This window comes from Alosa pseudoharengus, unplaced genomic scaffold (assembly GCF_046254945.1).
Source record: "Alosa pseudoharengus isolate Yale_2024_CS ecotype anadromous, Long Island Sound unplaced genomic scaffold, YU_APseudo_1.1 YU_APseudo_1.1_scf_4, whole genome shotgun sequence".
In the NCBI taxonomy this organism is placed as follows: Eukaryota; Metazoa; Chordata; class Actinopteri; order Clupeiformes; family Clupeidae; genus Alosa; species Alosa pseudoharengus.
Window position 1 is genome coordinate 37,437,019 of NW_027468774.1, and position 19,086 is coordinate 37,456,104.

Sequence of the window (19,086 nt, forward strand, 5' to 3'; positions counted from 1 at the left end):
AAAGCTCACCAGCATGTGCGTGTGTGTGTGTGTTTCACCTGTGGCGTGGTTATGATGACCGCTCCGTCTATGCGTGCTGCCCCGAGGTACTGAACGATGGACAGGTGCTCATCCGAAGTGCCTGGGGGCGTGTCCACTATCAGGAAGTCCAGGTCCCCCCAGTCCACGTCCCGCAGAAACTGCTTGATCATCCCTGCAGAGAAAATAAGCTCGGCAGTTAAAGCCAGAGCAACGCCATGTAAGAATGGGCATTTAGCCCATGCCATCTATTTTCAACGTGCCAAGTACACCTCTCACATCATCACGTTTCAACGTGCATGCAGGGTTCCTTGAAAGTCTATCGGACTGCCTTACACAGGGCTTAAAGCAATAAAAATGTCTGTGCCTAAAGTTATCAGACATTTATGAGGACGTCATATATACCAGTGGTTCCTAACCTGGGGTCCGCGGATCCTACTAGGGGTCGCCAGAGATTGCAGGGGGTCCGCACAATGTTGCCAGGGCTGAGGTTGTAAGGTTACCAAAATTATATTTGTGCACATTAAATGTATAAAATCCCAATAACACCCCAATTGGATAATAAAAATTCTGTATAATCCAAATTAAAACATTTTGTTCCACATTTAAATTCATGTAGCTATTTATTACCTCTGACCTCTGAACTAAAGTAATTAATCACTTTATTCTTTTTGTGTGTGTATGCGGGTAGGAGTTTGGGTAGGGGGGCCTGGCTTGTCTTAGACACAGGCAATGGGGGCTTCAAGGTAAAAAGGTTGGGAAACACTGCTGTAGTCTGTCTCATTGCGGTCTCATTGTTTTCAAATGTTAAGCATACCAGCTCACGCCTGAATTCAGGCACGGTGCTTAAACACTTAAGCCCTACTTACATATTGAGAAATGACACTAAAGGGTCACCTGGTGTGTCGAAAAGTGAAAAATGACCCTGCAAAGTTGCATAGTGCAATGCCAGATGGTGCTGGCATGCATTGGTATTTTGCCAGAGATCTGATTCTCCTTTTTATAAGTCAGTGTACCGTCAAAATGTCTGATCTTACTTTGACTAGTGAGGCAGTTTTGTGAGGAGTTGTGGCTTTTTTTCTATCTTGCTGCATAGTGTAGTGTACATAGTGTATTCATGTTCACTGTACCAGTGTGAAGGTATGAAACTGTAGTCTGTAATTTGTCTGGTGAATCGACTGCATTCTCCTTCCCTCTCGACTACCCAAAACAAATGTCTGCATTCGGAGACAATCAAGGTTAATCTGATCTGATTCACACGATGACGGAACAGATGTAGCATCAAGTTTCCAGGAAACCAAGGCATGCTCAAACCAACCAGCTACGGGCAGGAAATAAATTATAGTGCATATGGAGTTTTCTGCTGTACTAACGTTGCTCGTCTGGAGCTCATGATGCCCTCATGACCCATAAGATCTCAAAAAAACAGTTCACCAAAATGAGCTTTCCATTATTCAAGCTAATGGCATATGGCTTCATTATTGAATTCCTTATGTTTTGACAAAGCACACAAATGCAATGTTTTCTTCACCACTGACACTATTCTAAAACGGATAGTTCCGGTGCTTGATTATGATTGGCTGAATCACGTTCGATGCCGTTGTAAAATCCAGCACAAACATACACCTTCACCACATTTCGTTCTATATTACTGCGCTACCATAACTCGATACAAAAGTTAAAGTAGCGTCTTGACGTTGCTTGGCAACCATTCAGATAGAGGAAATGTATTTCATGAATAAATCATAACATTTCTCATTGCTGTGCCTTTATTTTATTAAATCTTGGCAGATATATGTAGTATCCATTTTAGAAAAGCAATAAGGCACACGAGTCCGTAGGTTACACTGATTTTAGAACAGCTAAGGGGAGTTTATGTAGAGCAATTTTAGCTGCATTCTGTGTATGAAAGGTGCTATACAAATAAAGCTTACGTATATTATTATTATTATCTATCTATCTATAAAGCAAGAAGCGTCTGTGTGTGTGTCACGCATATCTCGCTGACCGTTTGTCAGACTGACCTAAGATTGCGTATGTGGCTCGCGCGTGGCACAAAGGTGTGCACTCTCGATTTTGAAGATTTTTGAATGCATATTTCAAAATATGCTTATTTACGTAGGACGTTTATCGCTGCACTGCACTGTTTCCAAGGGGACCAGTTTCAGGGGAGCTCCACCCCATGGATCGTGTACTGACAGTTGCTAGCTAGGTCTCACTTTGATGATAGTCAGTCGCAATTTAAAAAACGGATTACTCGGGAACCGCTTGTGGGTTAAGATGCAAGATGATTATCATGTCTGACCTCAACAATAAAGACTCCCTGTATGCAGTTTGCTTGCATAAAATGATTACGCGGATTTTGCAACAACACGCCAACAAACACGGGTATGTAGTGTAGTGACCACTCAAAATAAAAGTATGTGCAATAAACTGACGCTTCGAATAGCCCAGGCTACTTTGGACATGAGACTTTGACTAAACAAACGGCAATTCTGACTGCAAGGTCCCAAATTGAAACGAGCGATAGGCTAATGCCACATAGCTAACGTTAGACAACAAGTTGCAGACTGAGCGACGTCACTTATCACGCCATCAAACACGGGTAGGCTATGTAGTGACCACTCAAAATAAAAGTATGTGCAATAAACTGACGCTTCGAATAGCATTAGGAAGTTATTCAGTAAGCTTAATACATTTAGCCTCAACTCAAAACAGTTGTTAGGCTTATGTCATTCTGATCTGTAGAAATGTCACATGCAGCCATGCCTACATTTATTACACATGTTGCTTATGAGAGGCCACATTAATTATAGGCTAATATATTATGATATTCAGTATACATTATTGAATGCTTAGCAGGAATGATGTTTCTCTATCATCCTATTTTCAAAGCAGGCATACCTGGCATGTAATTGAGCTACGGGTTTTCTTCAGGAATGTTTGAACGGGCACTGCAATAGTTCTTCGGTCTTGTTAAAACAATATTTAGATATTTAGAAACAAATTCAGTAAAAACTGTCACTGCATGCTTCAGTAGTCTTAACGAGCAGTCTTAACGAGTAGTCTTTCAGTAGTCTTAACGGTCTCCTCTAGACCATAACAACATGCAAATGTGGTACATAAATGTGATGGCTTTGCATGCAACGCTATATTTCTTCAAGAATTTTGCAGCTCGACTTATATGGCCGTGCAGCTTTATTATTATAATTATTTATCGTTTTTATTTGTTGTAGTTCTCTTATTACTATCACTCCAACACAACTCTGCAACTATTTCTTCTCAGGCTGAAGACGCTGCTTTTATTTTGTTAATTGTTGTGTGGTTTGTGTTGTTTGTTTTTCATGTGATGTATTCCTGCTGCACACAACTTGCCCTTTTGGGACAAATAATAAACTGAACGGAACTGAACTGAGCTGCTGAGATGTGAGGGTAAACAAGTGAAAAAAAGTACTGTTCATGTGCAGAGAGCAATAATAGGGATGTGATACTAGCCGTGTCTAAATCCAGTCACAGCCTCAAAGCCCTATACTAACAGCACCTTCTTCACACACAGTGATGTTAACCACACACCCACACACAGGCTTAATCACCACCGACACTAGCATCAGTCACTAGCTTATCATTAATATCAGAGGTAGAAAAAAAACATTATGAAGTAAAAGTCCTACCAAGAACAGTATATGTTCCATTCAACTGATTCTAATTAGCACAACTCTTCAATCAGTTAAATAGAAGGTAGAAGCAATACATGGTGGGACTTTCACCAGAGACTCTATAATGAGGAGGCACAGCACTCAGAGTCCTCTATTCAAATGTATGGGTTTAGTTCGTGATGCTGATATGGCAGCTGTCCCGCGTTTTCCTGTAATTCCAACTGCATTGCTGGAAACGGCATGACTGAAGTTTTGCCTTCTGTTTACTTCTCTGTCACCACGGTAATAGGCCTTCCACGAGTGTTGACATGTGCAGTGAGCGCATCCACATATGATTGCACATTAACCTTTCTTTTACTATCTATTACATTAATCCAGGCTGGTACTATGAAGCCAGGTGACTTTGATTGGGGTGCTGGCCACTAATACTGCATGGAAGACCTTTATATGAATATTTCAGCCATCACAACTCACACAAAATTCATACATTCTGAGGTGTCAACTCTTTATACAATTATGCATGCACTTGTCCCCTCCTATTTTGTTTTATATGCCCTGAGAGAAGTCTTTACTAACTATTGCCCTCTCTCTATGTCTACTCAAAAAGAGGCAAAATAAAAGCAATTCAAAAGGAGATAACAAACAAACACAACGGAAAAGTGAAAAAGATGAACAGATAAGCAGCTGGCGGGGGGAGTCGGACAACAGATTGTGGGAATTCCAGTGGCCAGAGGTGAAACTACAGACCGTTTTTTTTGGGCCCCCTCCAGATGACCGCATCATCCGGGCTGCTCAGCAGGAAGCCGATGGACATGACGGCCAGGTTATCCTCCACGTACTGCAGGAGGCGACAGAGAGACACAGTCACCAACACGAGCCAGGAGGCTCCCTGTACAGCACTTAGGTCAGTTTATGCTGTGTTTAAATGTGCTTTATAAATTAAATTTACTTGCTTACTTACCCTCCCAATCACTGAGCCCCTACTACACAGTTTAAAGTCATTCTCTTGTATGTGAGTAGTACTTCTTGCTGCACTAACAATATGCTAGTGGCACTGTACCTATATTGTACCTTGATTGTTGTTAAGTCACTTTGGATAAAAGCGACAGACTAAATGACTAAATGTAAATGTGAGTAACACAATACATTATGACTAACCACAAAAGCTTTCCACCTCCACAATAGCAACACAAGCATGCAAACACCATCTTCCTGTCTGCCTGAACTTACCACAGGGGACCACCCAGAACCACTCTGGTGAACCTATACAGCAAACACACAACATACTGTATGAGCTCATTCCAAACCAGCACCTTTAAATGTCTGCACAGAAAAAGACAGACAGACAGACAGGTTGCAGCCACTGCAAGTCAGTTTGTAATACGTAAAAAACGTTAACGGTCAAGATTATGTAGACGGTACAGTCTAGCTTTTGTTGTTCTGAACAATGATGAAACCATGATTCCGAGCATATTTGCACAAAAACACATTTTTGTACTTCCAGAACATTTTCTATCCAGCATATTTGAGTTATAAAGGAGTTTATTATTTATTAGAAGTAAAATAAAACAAATGGAGGATTGGGAAGGACATAACAACCTCTCAACATGCCCCTTTAGATTAACATCGCTATTATACGTTAAGCCATACGAAATTGACAGCATATAATTGGTGAGGAAGATGTTCTCAAAACCTGTCTTAAGAAGCACAGATAGAGTTCAGGGACTCCAGAAGACTAGCAAAACATAGCATTAGCTAACACAGAAACAGATGACATAAGGTGTAGGAGCCGGATGTACCTGTTCTCCTTCCACACCCATCATCCTTGGAATGGAGGGACCACAGATGTCCACATCCAGCAGAGCAACCTGAGATATATGAGAGAGAGAGAGAGAAAGAAAGAGAGAAATTACTTGCAATATGGAAACAAATATGGGATTACCATATTGCACCACAAGGTGGCAGTGGGGAGCCATTCACCAGACAGCAGGACACTGGAAATCAAAAGACACTGCAGAACTGTCAAGGAGTCTGAGGCATACCGCCCCCCCCCCCCCCCACCACCCACACACACACACACACACACACACAAACAGTAGCGCAGACAGCCCTCTGCAGAATCTGCAGTCAGCCTTTGCATTCAGGCCAGAGCTCCAGTGTGAGGATGATGCTCTACTCAGTGCTTCTGCAACATAAAACTTTAGCTTTTACAGTGACCCTCTCACCATGAAGAACAGCACGACTCCCTAAAACAGAAGCTACTTTTCACTCACCACTACCATACTATTTATCCAACAGTTTTCAGAATACACTCCGACAGGGAGCGAAAGGTGACAAGAAAGAGATAAGGGGGGGGGGGGGGAGCAGGGGAGAGAAAGAGAGAGGGAGGGGGGAAAAGGAGAGGGAGATAGAGAGAGGAGGGAGAATGGAAGAGGGAGAGGGAGAGATCGATAGAGAGGAAGAAAGAAAGAAGGAGAGCGAAAGAAAGAGAGGGGGAAGGAGGGAAAGAGAGAGAAAGAAAGGGGGAAGAAGGGAAAGGAGGGTAGGGAGGCTGCAAGGCTGTGAGACAGCAGCAGGTGCTGTACGGCAGACGGAATGTGTCAAAAGGCCGTGGAGCAGCCAAGCCATGGCCAGCCAAAGGCCAGAGAGCTCTCACGGGGACCAGAGAAGATGACCCCATGATTGCTTTACTTCTCAGGGCAGAAAGGAGGGGCGGAAGGAAGGGGGAGAGAGAGAGAGAAAGAGAGGGAGAGATGGGGGGGGGGGTCTAAAACTCCTTTACTCAACCATTATCACTCTCTCACTCAGTTAAATCAGTATGATGTCCAAATAATAATGCTCAGTCACAAGGGAGAGTGGGAAAGACAGAGAGAGGGGTGAGAGAGAGTGTAAAGGCTTAAGGTGACGGCTTAATTATGTGCAAAGACGTGAGAGGGTCAGCTCCACTGTCCCAGCCTTCCAGAGAGACGCAGACTGGGATGAAAAGTTGTGGACGCCCTTCACTGCGAGAGTGAGGAGAGGCAGACCAGCTGGCACTTTGTGTATGTGTGTGTATGTGTGTGTGTGTGTGTGTGTGTGTGTGTGTGTGTGTGTGTGTGTTATGCACATACTGGACATAAGCCCTGGGTAAAGTCCTTTTTTACATCAATTACTTTACTATGATGAATGATTTGCTTTCTAATAAACACACACAGAGTTTGAATGATGCTTTTTCAGATTGCTGCAGGAAAACATGATACTAGCAAGCACTAACAAACACACACACACACATACATACAAACTGACATAAACACACACACACACACACACCTGGTAGTGTCATCAGAACAGACCCGCAGAAGGGAGCGACTCTTCTCTTTTCTCTCCCCTCTCCAACCTCTTTATATGCATCCCTCTGTTCTCTCCCTCTCTTTCCCTCTCTCTCTCTCATACTCTTTCTATCCCTCCCTTCCTGCCTCTCAGCGGTGCTGGAGTGTGGAGCGTGCCTTTCAGATGACACTGGGACACTGGGCTCTCCAGCAGATGTTAAGGACATCACACACCAGAGGCGGCCTCGAGCCCAAGCGCCTCCTACTCCACACAACACACCTCAGCCCAGGAGAGAGACACAGAGAGAGAGAGAGAGAGAGAGAGAGAGAGAGAGAGAGAGAGAAATGGTTACAAAGAAAGAGAGAGGGAGAGAAAAATGGATACAGAGATGGAGAGAAATGGATACAGAGATGGAGAGAGAAATGGTTACAGAGAAAGAGAGAGGGAGAGAGAAATGGATAGAGATGGAGAGAATGAGAGAAATGGATACAGAGATGGAGAGAGAGAGATGGAGAGTGAAATGGTTACAGAGAAAGAGAGAGAGAGGGAGAGAGAAATGGATAGAGATGGAGAGAGAGAGATGGAGAGAATGAGAGAAATGGATACAGAGATGAAGAGAGATGGAGAGGAATAGGAAGAATGAGAAAACCAGATGACTTCCCTTTTCACCACACCCCTCTCCTCCATCTCCATGCTTCTGAATCTGGAGAGAGAGCCTGATGCTTGCTAAGTGATCCACAACCAAATGATAAACTCAGAAAACCAAGAGGAAGGGCGGAGGCTCTGGATCTGATTGTTGTATTTTCCTCCCCCAGATTGAGTCTGAATCTCACTTCCTGTATTGTTCTTTGAGTGCAGAAATGAGACAAAAACACAAATAAAAAACAGTCACGCCACTTTCTCTTTTCCTGATGGGAATTATCTAAGCAAACGGGTGTGCTAACAACACAGAGAGAACAAGAGAGGAGATGAGAGAGTAGAGGAGGAGGAAGAAGAACAAGAATTACCGCATTGTGGTGTTCTGTCTCCACACAGCCATGAATTTCTGGTTGACATACTACATTTGTGTGGTGGGGCATGTGATACATCGATTCAAGAGTTGAAAGGAATCTAACCAGTGGATCATTTAGTCCAAGAGAACGTTCATACCAAATTTCAAGAATGTGCCTCAAGACATTCTTGAGATATAGCTTTCGCAAGAAATGGACACATGCACACCTTGACCTTTGACCAAACTCTATTCAGGTCATCTTTGAGTCCAGTTGAACATTCATACATTCAAACATTAAAAGCATGTGCCTTGAGGTGTTGTTGAGGTATCGCGTTCACGAGATCGGCGTGGACAGACGTAACTAAGCCGCTGAGCCCCCGTTCCAAATGCGATGGAAGCGGTTGTTATGGCGATGCATGGGCTGGGCAAACTTAAAGAGTTCCTCTTTCCCTATAGAATAGAGGAAATAGCCCACTGTTCTGTGGACCTGGCTTACACTTTCTTATAACATCCCTCCTTTCCTCTAACACACACACACACACACACACACACACACACACACACACACTTCCATGTCAGGATCAAGTGAAATGGGTTTGGGAGGGGAGGGATTCCCCCATTCACTCGCTGCAGAGCAGGAAGTCGCTCTGCACCCGGCCCTCAACGAAAAATACTTTCCCTTCCTCTTCAAGCCCTCAGTGTTCTTCCAATTCCTCTTCACCTTTCTGTACTCTCTGTGTGCACCCTCTTCTCCTTCCTATACTCTCTCGCTGAAACAACACCATCCTGTTTTTAGAGGCCCTCATAAGACACTTACACGTGATGTGGAGGGCACCCAAGGGACCATACCACACAAAAGTGTGTATGTGTGTGTGTGTGTAAGATATCTGCAGGTGTGTATGCATGAGTGTTAAGAGCCCAAACATTATGCATTGTGTGTGTGTGTGTGTGTGTGTGTGTGTGTGTGTGTGTGTGTGTGTGTGTGTGTGTGTGTGTAAAGTAGCAGGTTGGAGTGCATGCATTATGTATACGTTTGTGTGTGTGTATGTGTGTGCGCGTGTGTTGCCTTAACTTCTGCAGGAATGTAAAGAATCCCCTCATGGCTCTGGTGGGAGTTTGGCAAAACCACATGGAAGGCGTGTAGCGGGGGCTGAGGGAGCCCGGGGGCCAGGGCCCCAGAGACAAGCTATAGGGGCCATACATTTCCGCTCCACCCTGGCGAGAAGTGGAGGAGGGTGTAGGAGGAGGGGGGGGGGGGGCTTGCATGGGCAATGGGGAAAAGGGAACTAGGAGAAGGGCAAGGGCTTTGACTGGGAGAGGCTCAAAGGCTCTTTAATGTCTACAGTACCCACACTGGCTTCAGCTCAATAGCATCCCCACTGTTTACATTTAGTATGAGTCAACAGGGCCTACACAGCAGCGTCTATACATCCTGCACGCGATTCCTGGATGCTGTGTGACAGGCCTTCCTTTGGTTGGCTCATGGGGCTGTGCATTACACAAATACAAATGGAAATAGATTTGTCACGTTAAAGTAACAAAGAAAAAAAAGGGACAAAAGCCTTTGGTCAGTTTGAGAGAATTTTTCTTCGGAGCAAAGTAACGCGAAGCTTTAAAAAGTAGGGGCAGGTATCCAATGAGAGTCTCCGGTCTTCTGTTTCACAAACCTTTGGTATGTATTAAAGGGAGATGCTGGACATTTCTCAACAGAGCATAATCAAGCAACTCCCCATAAACAGTGTGAGCGGCAGCCAGCTCCGTCTCGTCCAGCACGGCGTTTCCTAACCACCACCACGTCTTAGGCAAGCGGTTAAGAGAGGACAGCCAGAGTGGAGTGGAGGGGGCCAGTGGACAAGAGAAGTTGGATGGAACTGTGTGTGAACAGTAGGGCAGGGTCTAGACACACACACACACACGCACACACACACGCACTTCCCTCACACCACACAAGTCACTGTAGACTAATGGATGGTGGTGAAATGGAGGGTGGGGTGGGATCAGGGGCAATGGTTTCATTAAAAGCAGAAATAAAAACTTCTTAAGGGAGTTAGCACAGGCAAAGGAAGAGAACAGGAGCTAAAGGGTGATACACCACCCCCCCACCCCCCCCAAAAAAAAGACCATTCTTTATAAATAAAACATATTTTGTGAATGTTGTTGTTGTTGTTAACACTTTCTGCCACACCTTACAGTACATATGAGTGTCTCTGTGTGTGTGTGTGTGTGTGTGTGTGTGTGTGTGTGTGTGTGTGTGTGTGTGTGGAGGACAGTGGAGGGCAAGAAAGGGAACAGAGCCACTTTAACTGACGTTGGGTTTGAATTAGATATGGTTTGTGAGGCTGGGGGTGGGGTTGGAGGGTGGACTGAGTTTGAAATTCTAGTGCCGTCAATGGTCTTTGAAGATCAAAACTTTATAAGGGTAATTGGTGCAAAAATCCTCTCGTTCTGTCAAACGCTTTCAAATCCTCATCAAAAAAGCAAAGTTGTGTTTTACCCCCTTAAGTCTGAATGGACGTCATTTAATTTCAGCTTCTTTTTTTCTCTTTAAAGGCTGTGCATTTTATGTGTTTGAACACACAAATATCAGCTAGCTTAGTCGTGCAAACCTACTTTGGGGGGAGGGTTGGGGAAATGTTTCTACAGCCAGCCAGATCCAATTACACTGATCACTTTCTCTGAGCTTTTGCCATTTATCACGGTTGCCCATGTCGTCCCCCACACTGCGTCTGCTCCCACAATGGACCTGAAAGTCAGAGTGTGACGAGTACCAAAGCCCAGACCCTGAGAAGAAAGCCAAAATACCCCTGGAGAAGATGGGGTTGCACCAGCCTAAATGCAGTCTCCAAAAAAAGGAAAGAAACAGAAAAAATAGAAGTGTCTGGGTGCTGAAACAAAAGATTCCTATAATTCCCCATGTCTGTCTCCAGCCAGGATTTAACCAGCGTCTGCACAGCCACAACATGAAGCAGACACAAATACACATGTATACAGACCCATATGTGCAAGCGCTAAAGAAAGACATGCAGGCAACGCATATGCACGCACACGCACACACACACAGTCTGGCTGGTAAACCAACCACACACTGCTGTCTACCATCATGCATGCCTGTTCTGGATGTGATGTTTGGTCAAGCATAGAGCAGGTTAAAGGAATGCCTAACAACAACACAACAGGCGCTAGTCACTTCTGCAGCCCCTCACTGCCCTCAGCTGTGCTTTGTGACCTGAGCAGGTAGAACCCCTCTGCGTACGCCAGCCCAAAGCCCTGCTAATGGACTGAGCTCTGGACTCAGAGTCCCAACACTGAGCCCTGGCCTGTAAGATATATAGACAGCCAAGAAGCAGATTTTTCTATTAGGGAAGATATTGTGTTATTTCCAGCAGGGTTTAGGCCTAAAGCTTTAACTGTATTTACTGTTTGGATTTCTTTGTGAAGTACCTCACCTAGCTTCACCTAGTACTTTGTTAGCAGCAAGGCAACACATCTGACCTTGAACATCAAATAAAATACTGAACAATGTTCATGACAGTCTCACTGGTTGTAATGAATGCCTCCTGACCAGCAGTGGCATGCAAACATTGAACTGTTCAAAACAAATTCCATATCGCCAAATATTGGTCAAAAATATCAAATTAAATGTGTTATTTGTAGTGTATAGTAATTTATTACAATCCGTATATCCTACTAGCCCACTCCACGTTGTGACTGGCTTCGTATAAAGTTACTGTAAGGCAGCAGGCAATCCTACAAGACCAATTAGCCCCTCAGAAAAAGCCTGCATTCTCACAGGATGGGCCCAATCTTATGCCTCATTAGTACATTTTGCAATGTCACCCCCTTGCGGTCTGAGAGAGAGAGAGAGAGAGCGAGAGAGAGAGAGATGTGGGGGAGAGAACGAGAGCAAGAAAGAGACAAAAAGAATGACAAAAAGTAGAGAAAAAAAAGGGGGGGGGCAGCCCCAGTAAAGCATGGCGCCCTGCCAAAGTCAATGTTTGCCTAGGACGCAGCTCCTTATCCCCTGGCCTCGCTGCACGGTGGCTCGTGCCCAGTGACACCTCAGAGCATGGGAACTGTGGGAGATAAACACGTGTGCAGGACAGCAGACATTCCAGTGCGCCTACGATACTACCGGGAGGAAGAAGAAGAAGCAGGGTGGGGGGGGGGGGGGGGGGTACGACTGTTGAGAAAAGAAAGAAAAGAGATTGAGAGAGACGGAGAGAGAGGGAGCTGTGAATGTGCTACTGGGGGCAATGTCCCTCATCCTGAGAGTGTTGAGAAGCCTGCTTTTGAGCTTGTAAAGATGTCACAGAGTGCCCCCCTGTTCACCCTGAACAGACTGCGGCTACTCCATGAATCTGCTTTTCTAAGAATAGCACTCGGGCGTCGGACAGAGCTCCACTTCGCTTTGTGCTTGTTTAAAAATGGATTGCCGCAGAGAAAGACAAAGACAGGGAGAGAATGAGAACGAGTGAGAGGGAGAGAGAGAGAGAAAGAAAGAAGAGAGAGAGAGAGAGTGTGCACCAAACAGAGAGAGGGAGAGAGAGGACAGAGAATAGATAAGTGTGGGTGTGTGTGTTTGAGCAAGAGAGAAAATGTGTATACTTTAATGTTACATTAGGAGCCAGCAACACGGCAACACATTCCTGCGCTCACTCACAACTTCTGAGACTAGGAGAGAAGCGTGGTTCACCAACTGCTCTAGGCCCTGCTGTGGGGTCCACTCTGTATTATTTAAGGGGGAACAGAAAGTCACCCGGGGCAGGTTGAGGTGAGGTTCAACCACAACAATATGAAGAACAGACATTTTTCAAAAGATGCCAAGAATCGGAAAACATCTGACCTCTCCCAACACAGCACACTCAAAGCCACCCCTTTTCATTCACATTATGGCTTACACACGATCACACTCCAATCAAAACACTCAACCCACCTTGGTCTTTCCCTGTGTATGCGAGAGAGGCCAGGCTCTCGCCTTCTTAAAACACAGGAACTTAGCTGAGGGGTTTTCTTCTTCTCAAAGCTTTTTATCAACAGGAAGACAGAACAAAACACAAGACATACAGGAAGTGGCTCCTCACGCTCTCCTCGCTACTCCATAGACACGCCAAACACAGGCGCTTCCCCCGGCCGGACACACCTACCCTGCTGTAGGCTTCTCGGCCAGGCCAAAGGGGAATCCCTACGAAGGTCAACACTAACTGATCTGGTGGATCCAAAAGTCCATTTTTCAGTTTACGGAGCTGGCTGGAAGATCCCACCCTGAGCTATGCCAAAGTCTAATTTCTGCTTACAGAAAGTAAAGCATAATCAGTCCTCTTCCCTGCACGCAAATAAACCATGACAAAAGATTACAGAAATGGAAGAGCTTTTTCTTGAAAAACAAAAGTAATGAATCCATATCAATACTTCAAATTAATAAAACATTAAAGGAATTATCCGGAGTAAAATGCACTTTAGATCAATTTACGGATGATTGGGAGTACATACGTTGAGTTGACATCAAAATCATGTCATTCGAATGTGTTTTGAGAAAGTCCGTAGGAGTCGATTGCCAAGTGTGGAGTAACACGCTCTGGAAATTCACAATTCCGTCGCCGTTTAAAAAAAAAAAAAAAAAAAAAAAAAACATAGTCCAGTAGTCCAACTTCATTTCAATTTTGAAAGAAATTTTTTAAAAACGGCGACGAAATTGTGAATTTCCAGAGCGTTCCACACTCAGCAATCGACTCCTACGGACTTTCCCCTAAAGATGGCAGCTGCAGCAAGCAACATTTCCGGAAAGGTACCGGCTTGATGAAATTCATTCTGGACTCTCTATCCGACCACATAAAGACCTGGGGATACTTCGGTTTGGCTTTAGGGACCCTCTACTCACTACCACGTAAGTGTAATGTTGTTTGGAACTGTAGAAGAGGTATAAAAATAGCGTTTTGTAGCGGCAAAATGACATGCCCGGGTCACATCCAGGCTAACAAGTTTTGACTAAAAACGGTAAAATCGAACTTTCTCAAAACACATCCGAATGACATGATTTTGATGTCAACTCAACGTATGTACTCCCAATCATCCGTAAATTGATCTAAAGTGCATTTTACTCCGGATAATTCCTTTAAGTATGTAGCAGCAATTCCTTGCAAGACTCAAGAATCCTTCAGGAGTCTATGAGCCTGAGACTCCCTTCCCGTGAAGTTCTTCCACAGCACGACTCACTGCAGTGGAATATGAAGAGGCTTGGTGCCGCCGAGCTGCCAGGTGGTAAAAGTGTGTCTCTGTGTGTGTGTCTCTGTAGCTGCCCAGCCTCTGACAGGCCCATCAGAGCTGCGGCAGGCTTGGCCGAGAGGAGATCAATAAAGCACTTAGTAGCCCTTTCACACACACACACACACACACACACACACACACACACACACACACACACACACACACACACACACACACACACCTAAGGTGGATACAAACGAAGACACACTCACACACCAGGACTGGGCACCTGCAGCATGGGCTGGAGTTCTGCTGCACTCTGCCTGTACTTTCCAAGCCTCGCAGGGAACTAAGTATCAAATACGAGTTGTGTAAACAGAGTGGAGCACGTTGAGTTGATGATGATAACGTAGTGGATTATTTGGGTTACACACACACACACACACACACACAAAGAGAGAGAGAGAGAGAGTGGAGCAGGTTGAGTTGATGATAACTGAGTGGGTTATTTGCTGTTTGCAATATTGGTCATGTGTAGGCCTATTTTAGTTTAGCCTGTCCTGGTAAGAAAAAAAGATGAAATTGGCGTGTCTGTTGTTGTCGAGAGTCTTTGAAACAGTGTCCTGGCTCAAATCTTTCGAAAGAACAGCTCCAAACAAACAACAAATAGTACAAAGGAAATTCTACACCCCCAGTGAGATAACTGTATGAGAATTGCAACCTGCTGACAACAGTTCAGTTTACTTGAGCTTCAGCTAATGGACAAATAAAGCACAAAGGTACATTCTGTCTGATGGGCCTCTTCATCGCTTGAATGAGGGCCAAAATACAAGACAAAATACAGACTGTCTGTCTGAATGAATGAAATTCCCTTCAGCTTGTACGGAACTGCCACTGTCAAAAAGTTGTTCCCACTGTTACTTAACCACCGTCTTATGGATATGCCCATCACCATTAAAGCCGGCTAAATAACATTTGCCATCTAATTAGCCATTGTGAAATCAATAACTCTTGATGTTATTTCAAATCAAGAGGGCACACATAAATACCATGGACCATAGTATTGTTTAGTTATTTGTAACCATGATGACCCAGTGACTCAAATGTCATGTGCATCCGTCTACCCAGATGTCAGCCTGTTTCAGTTCATCAGATATGCTTGCACCTGGAGGAAGGGTTTGGTTTATTGAAATGCTCTATCAAGTGTGTGTCTTTTTCATTTCCCCATACTTTGGCTGCATAAATGCCTATATTTCTGGCTGTCAGGATAACAAATGTACTGAGCTACTTCCCTATGTAGCCTTTTGTGAGGTAAAGAAGTGAGGTCAATTCATAACTTCAGCCTGAGGCACGGCCCCTGACGCTGAATTATTACATTTTTTCAGAATGATTGTTTTTTTAGCTCACTTTTTATACATATGTGTCCACAACGTTTAAGTTGTCAAGCAGGGTTATTGAAACGTCAACATTATTTCCCGGTTGCCCTCTTGATTTGTTTGAATGAGTCATATCCAAACATAGCAGCCTAAAACATGCATGATGCTTAAATGCAGAAGTCATCGCATCCGCTACATGGCCATGACAACCACACAGTAATCTGTTTCAAAAAGGGCAACAAATGACACTGACTATGTTTCCATGGACACCATATTCCGTTTTTCATTCAGAATGATGACAATATTCAGATTGTGCAGGAGTCATATAAACACCTTATTCAAGCTGCCATAACCCGAATAAGCTCATATTCTGAATACTAAAAACCGGAATAACACCCCTAGCATATGCCTCTTTTAACCAGGATATTGTGGCATGTAAACACATGTCCCTTTCAGAATATTACATTCTGTCTGCGAATGTTCATCCAAGGTCATCATGGGCATTTTGGTAGCTTGGTCTGATGCTCTGACACTTGGCAAACATAGCGAAAATGTGGCAAAAAGTTTGCACTACTAGAGTGAAGATGAGGTCAATTGGTGTATTAAAATCAGAAAGTTTAAATGTCAAGATGGAATTTATTGATGGGTGAAAGCATCGTAATGCTCAAAGACGCAGGTTTTGCATGCACTGCTGACATGAAGAATAGGTGAAAAACCCTCAAAGCAGCCTATTATCAGGCTCTAATCTGGCCAAATTCACCTATTTTATGGTCATGAATGAAATTCAGGGATAGAGACCGTTGAGACGTCATGACGCAGATACCACTTCTACTGCACGTCGCTGCTTTATTCAGCTGATCAACATGTATCCGGGAATATTCCGTTTCTGCTACACTACACATAGAAACATCTTATTCTGAATATTGGCATAACCAGAATATGGTCCTTAATTGGAATATGGTGTGCATTACATGCAACACAGAATCATCAGCCTTACAACCCTGATGATATCATTGTTTTTACATTGTTATTACATGAAATAAAGTAATAACGTGTCCAAATAACTTTAAGGCCAAAATAAATCTTGTCCATAATGCAATAAACACATACATCACATAATCATATTCATACCTCTTTGGTCTCATCACTTGCAAGGGCATGTGCCAGGTGGGCACTGAATGTACTCTTCCCAACACCACCTTTTCCTGACAGAACCAGGATCTTGTGCTTCACAGTGGCCAACTTCACCTTGATCTCTTCTATTGCTGTGCATCATAAATGGATAAGGGAATGGTTAGCACCAGCACAGGAGACAAATTACTTGATGATATGGTAGAACAACTTGTTTTGTTTGAGACTGCATGCATTTGTTAGGTTGGCCACTAAAACTAAAGTAAACAAAAAATAATCTAAAATTAACAGTTACATCATTGTGGCCACTCCGTTGTGGAGTTGAGTGCCATCATTCTGGCCACTCCGTACATAAATCTAGGCTACATCAGGATCCTGCTCCCATGGTCACATGGATACAAGGGGACACAGAGTGGTAAAACAGACCATTCCTTACCAGGATCGGGAGCTTTAGCAGCACCAGAAGCACAAACGTTTTGATTTGGGCATCCCTGGCATGCCGACGTCTTCCCGGCCTGGTCACTGGAGGTTCCAGGGCAGTCTGTAACAAATTCACAACTGTATAATGCAGACTTGGCAAGCGGTCTTGGTACTTTACCTAAGAATGCGAAGAAAGAGGACACCGACAAATGGTTCTGATTACATAACGACTAGGCAGGGGAAAGTTAGAGGAAATCCTTTAGTATCATTATATACTTCGTAAACTAAAATCAAAAGACGCTGAAGTTAGCTCCAACTTCAGTCATATTTGCGTTTTCGTGAAAATAACGTTACCATAATCAAGCCTTCCTGGTAGGTGAAAGGTGAAGCACTAACAGTAAGATTCGGTTATGGTTCGCATATCTGAGGATTAAGCAGACAATAGCAGTTAGAAAGGTAAATAGCTAAATATCTAGCTAGCCGGTTGGTTAGTAGCGACCCGCTATGTCAGCTAGCGACATGCCGTAAGACAGGTTTGTCATAGGCTCTCTAAAATGACAATAACTTGTCTGTACAATGTACATGCCGCCGTTTCTATAATCTACCACACGAAATGTTTTCGAATGTCCGTATTCACCAAATTAGGGTTAAAAACATTGTTAAACTCACGTTGTGGTGCATTAGTAGGAACGTCCGCCATCTTTCAAACAATGGTGTTACATTTCAGGTACCGACAGAGTGTAAGTTTTAATTTCAAACGTTCCACATGCAAACAAGACCAACCACCCGTTGCAGTGGGCTACCAAAGGCTTCCATACTCATTTTAAGCCAAAATAGGGGTCAATGTTGAACAAATTGCAACAGAAGAAAACTTAACTGATTTTGTATCCTCAATATGTCCTGAGTAAGAGAAAAAAAGCCCCGAAGAATCCCAATAGGGGAAAGTTTAGAAAAATACCTAAATACTGTATACCCTATTCATGCGCCTATAGGCCTACAGTATTTTTCTCACGCAAATAGGGGAAAAACAGTAACCTTCACATATCACCATGAAAATTACTGAGTTGATTACTTACATCAAGACAAACAAAAAATGTATTATACGTTTTTTGAAATTGTTTGTTAACATGGGCAAACAGGGCATAATGTAATTATGTATAGCTAATAAGTAAGGTCTGATCCAATACTAATTGCAACATTTGATTAAACAAATTGTCCAAGGCATGGAGGAAGATAATACATGTCTTAACTGGTATAATATATCATCTAGAGGGTATATGCTTTTAGAAAATATATAGTTTAGGGTGTTTAATTTGTTTTCCCTGGACAGTATAGGTCAATACATTACATGTATAGGTCAGTATAGGTCAATACATTACACAGCTGTTCACTTGATTCGCCTATAGAGGAGTATGTGTTATGCATGGTATGGAGGAAGATGGGACATAAGTTGATTGATGCTATATTTCATGTACAGTGCATATGCTTTTAGAATATGTATAGTTTTGACTGTTCTATGACTTTGGTAAAATCATGACCCATGCATAGGCATGCATTGTTAATTATTAATCTTAAACTATATTTATTAGTAGGCTATAGCATGCACCTTTTTGCCAGATGTCACAACAATAGAGTCACCTTTTTGGAGGCTAACTGCAGTTATCCCATCTGCACCCTTCTGTCGAATTTGGACATTATCATATCCATCTTCAACTTTGCCTTCACAATTTTCCTGCATTCACTAACATAAACATACTGTGCTGTCTGATTATTGTTTTAAACAAAATTGTGCAAAGTAAAGGGGCATCACACAGGCCCCTCTGATTGGACAGACAGTCTATCAGTCAACCCCTGGGCAAGAGGTCAATTACTATAAGTCTTGGAAAATGATGGAGTGATACTTTAGTGTGATATAATGTTTCAGTGACCTCTAAATCAGATTAAACACCAAAACCACTTTCCTAGGCTGAATAATGCTTAA

The 19,086-nt window shown here is 43.5% G+C and overlaps 1 protein-coding gene across 1 annotated transcript in view; it reads right to left on the reverse strand.

The window, feature by feature from the left end:
- nubp1 (nucleotide binding protein 1 (MinD homolog, E. coli)) overlaps nt 1-17,861 on the reverse strand; it is a 28,877-nt gene extending 11,016 nt beyond the window's left edge. Inside the window, exons 1-7 of the mRNA XM_076266161.1 lie at nt 17,775-17,861; nt 17,122-17,226; nt 16,686-16,819; nt 5,474-5,542; nt 4,905-4,937; nt 4,422-4,512; nt 39-193 (exon numbers count right to left, since the gene is read on the reverse strand). Of these exons, the coding sequence (XP_076122276.1) occupies nt 39-193; nt 4,422-4,512; nt 4,905-4,937; nt 5,474-5,542; nt 16,686-16,819; nt 17,122-17,226; nt 17,775-17,805 (618 nt within the window). The 5' untranslated portion in view covers nt 17,806-17,861. The remainder of the gene's footprint in view (nt 1-38; nt 194-4,421; nt 4,513-4,904; nt 4,938-5,473; nt 5,543-16,685; nt 16,820-17,121; nt 17,227-17,774) is intronic.
- Nucleotides 17,862-19,086: the final 1,225 nt, after the last annotated feature.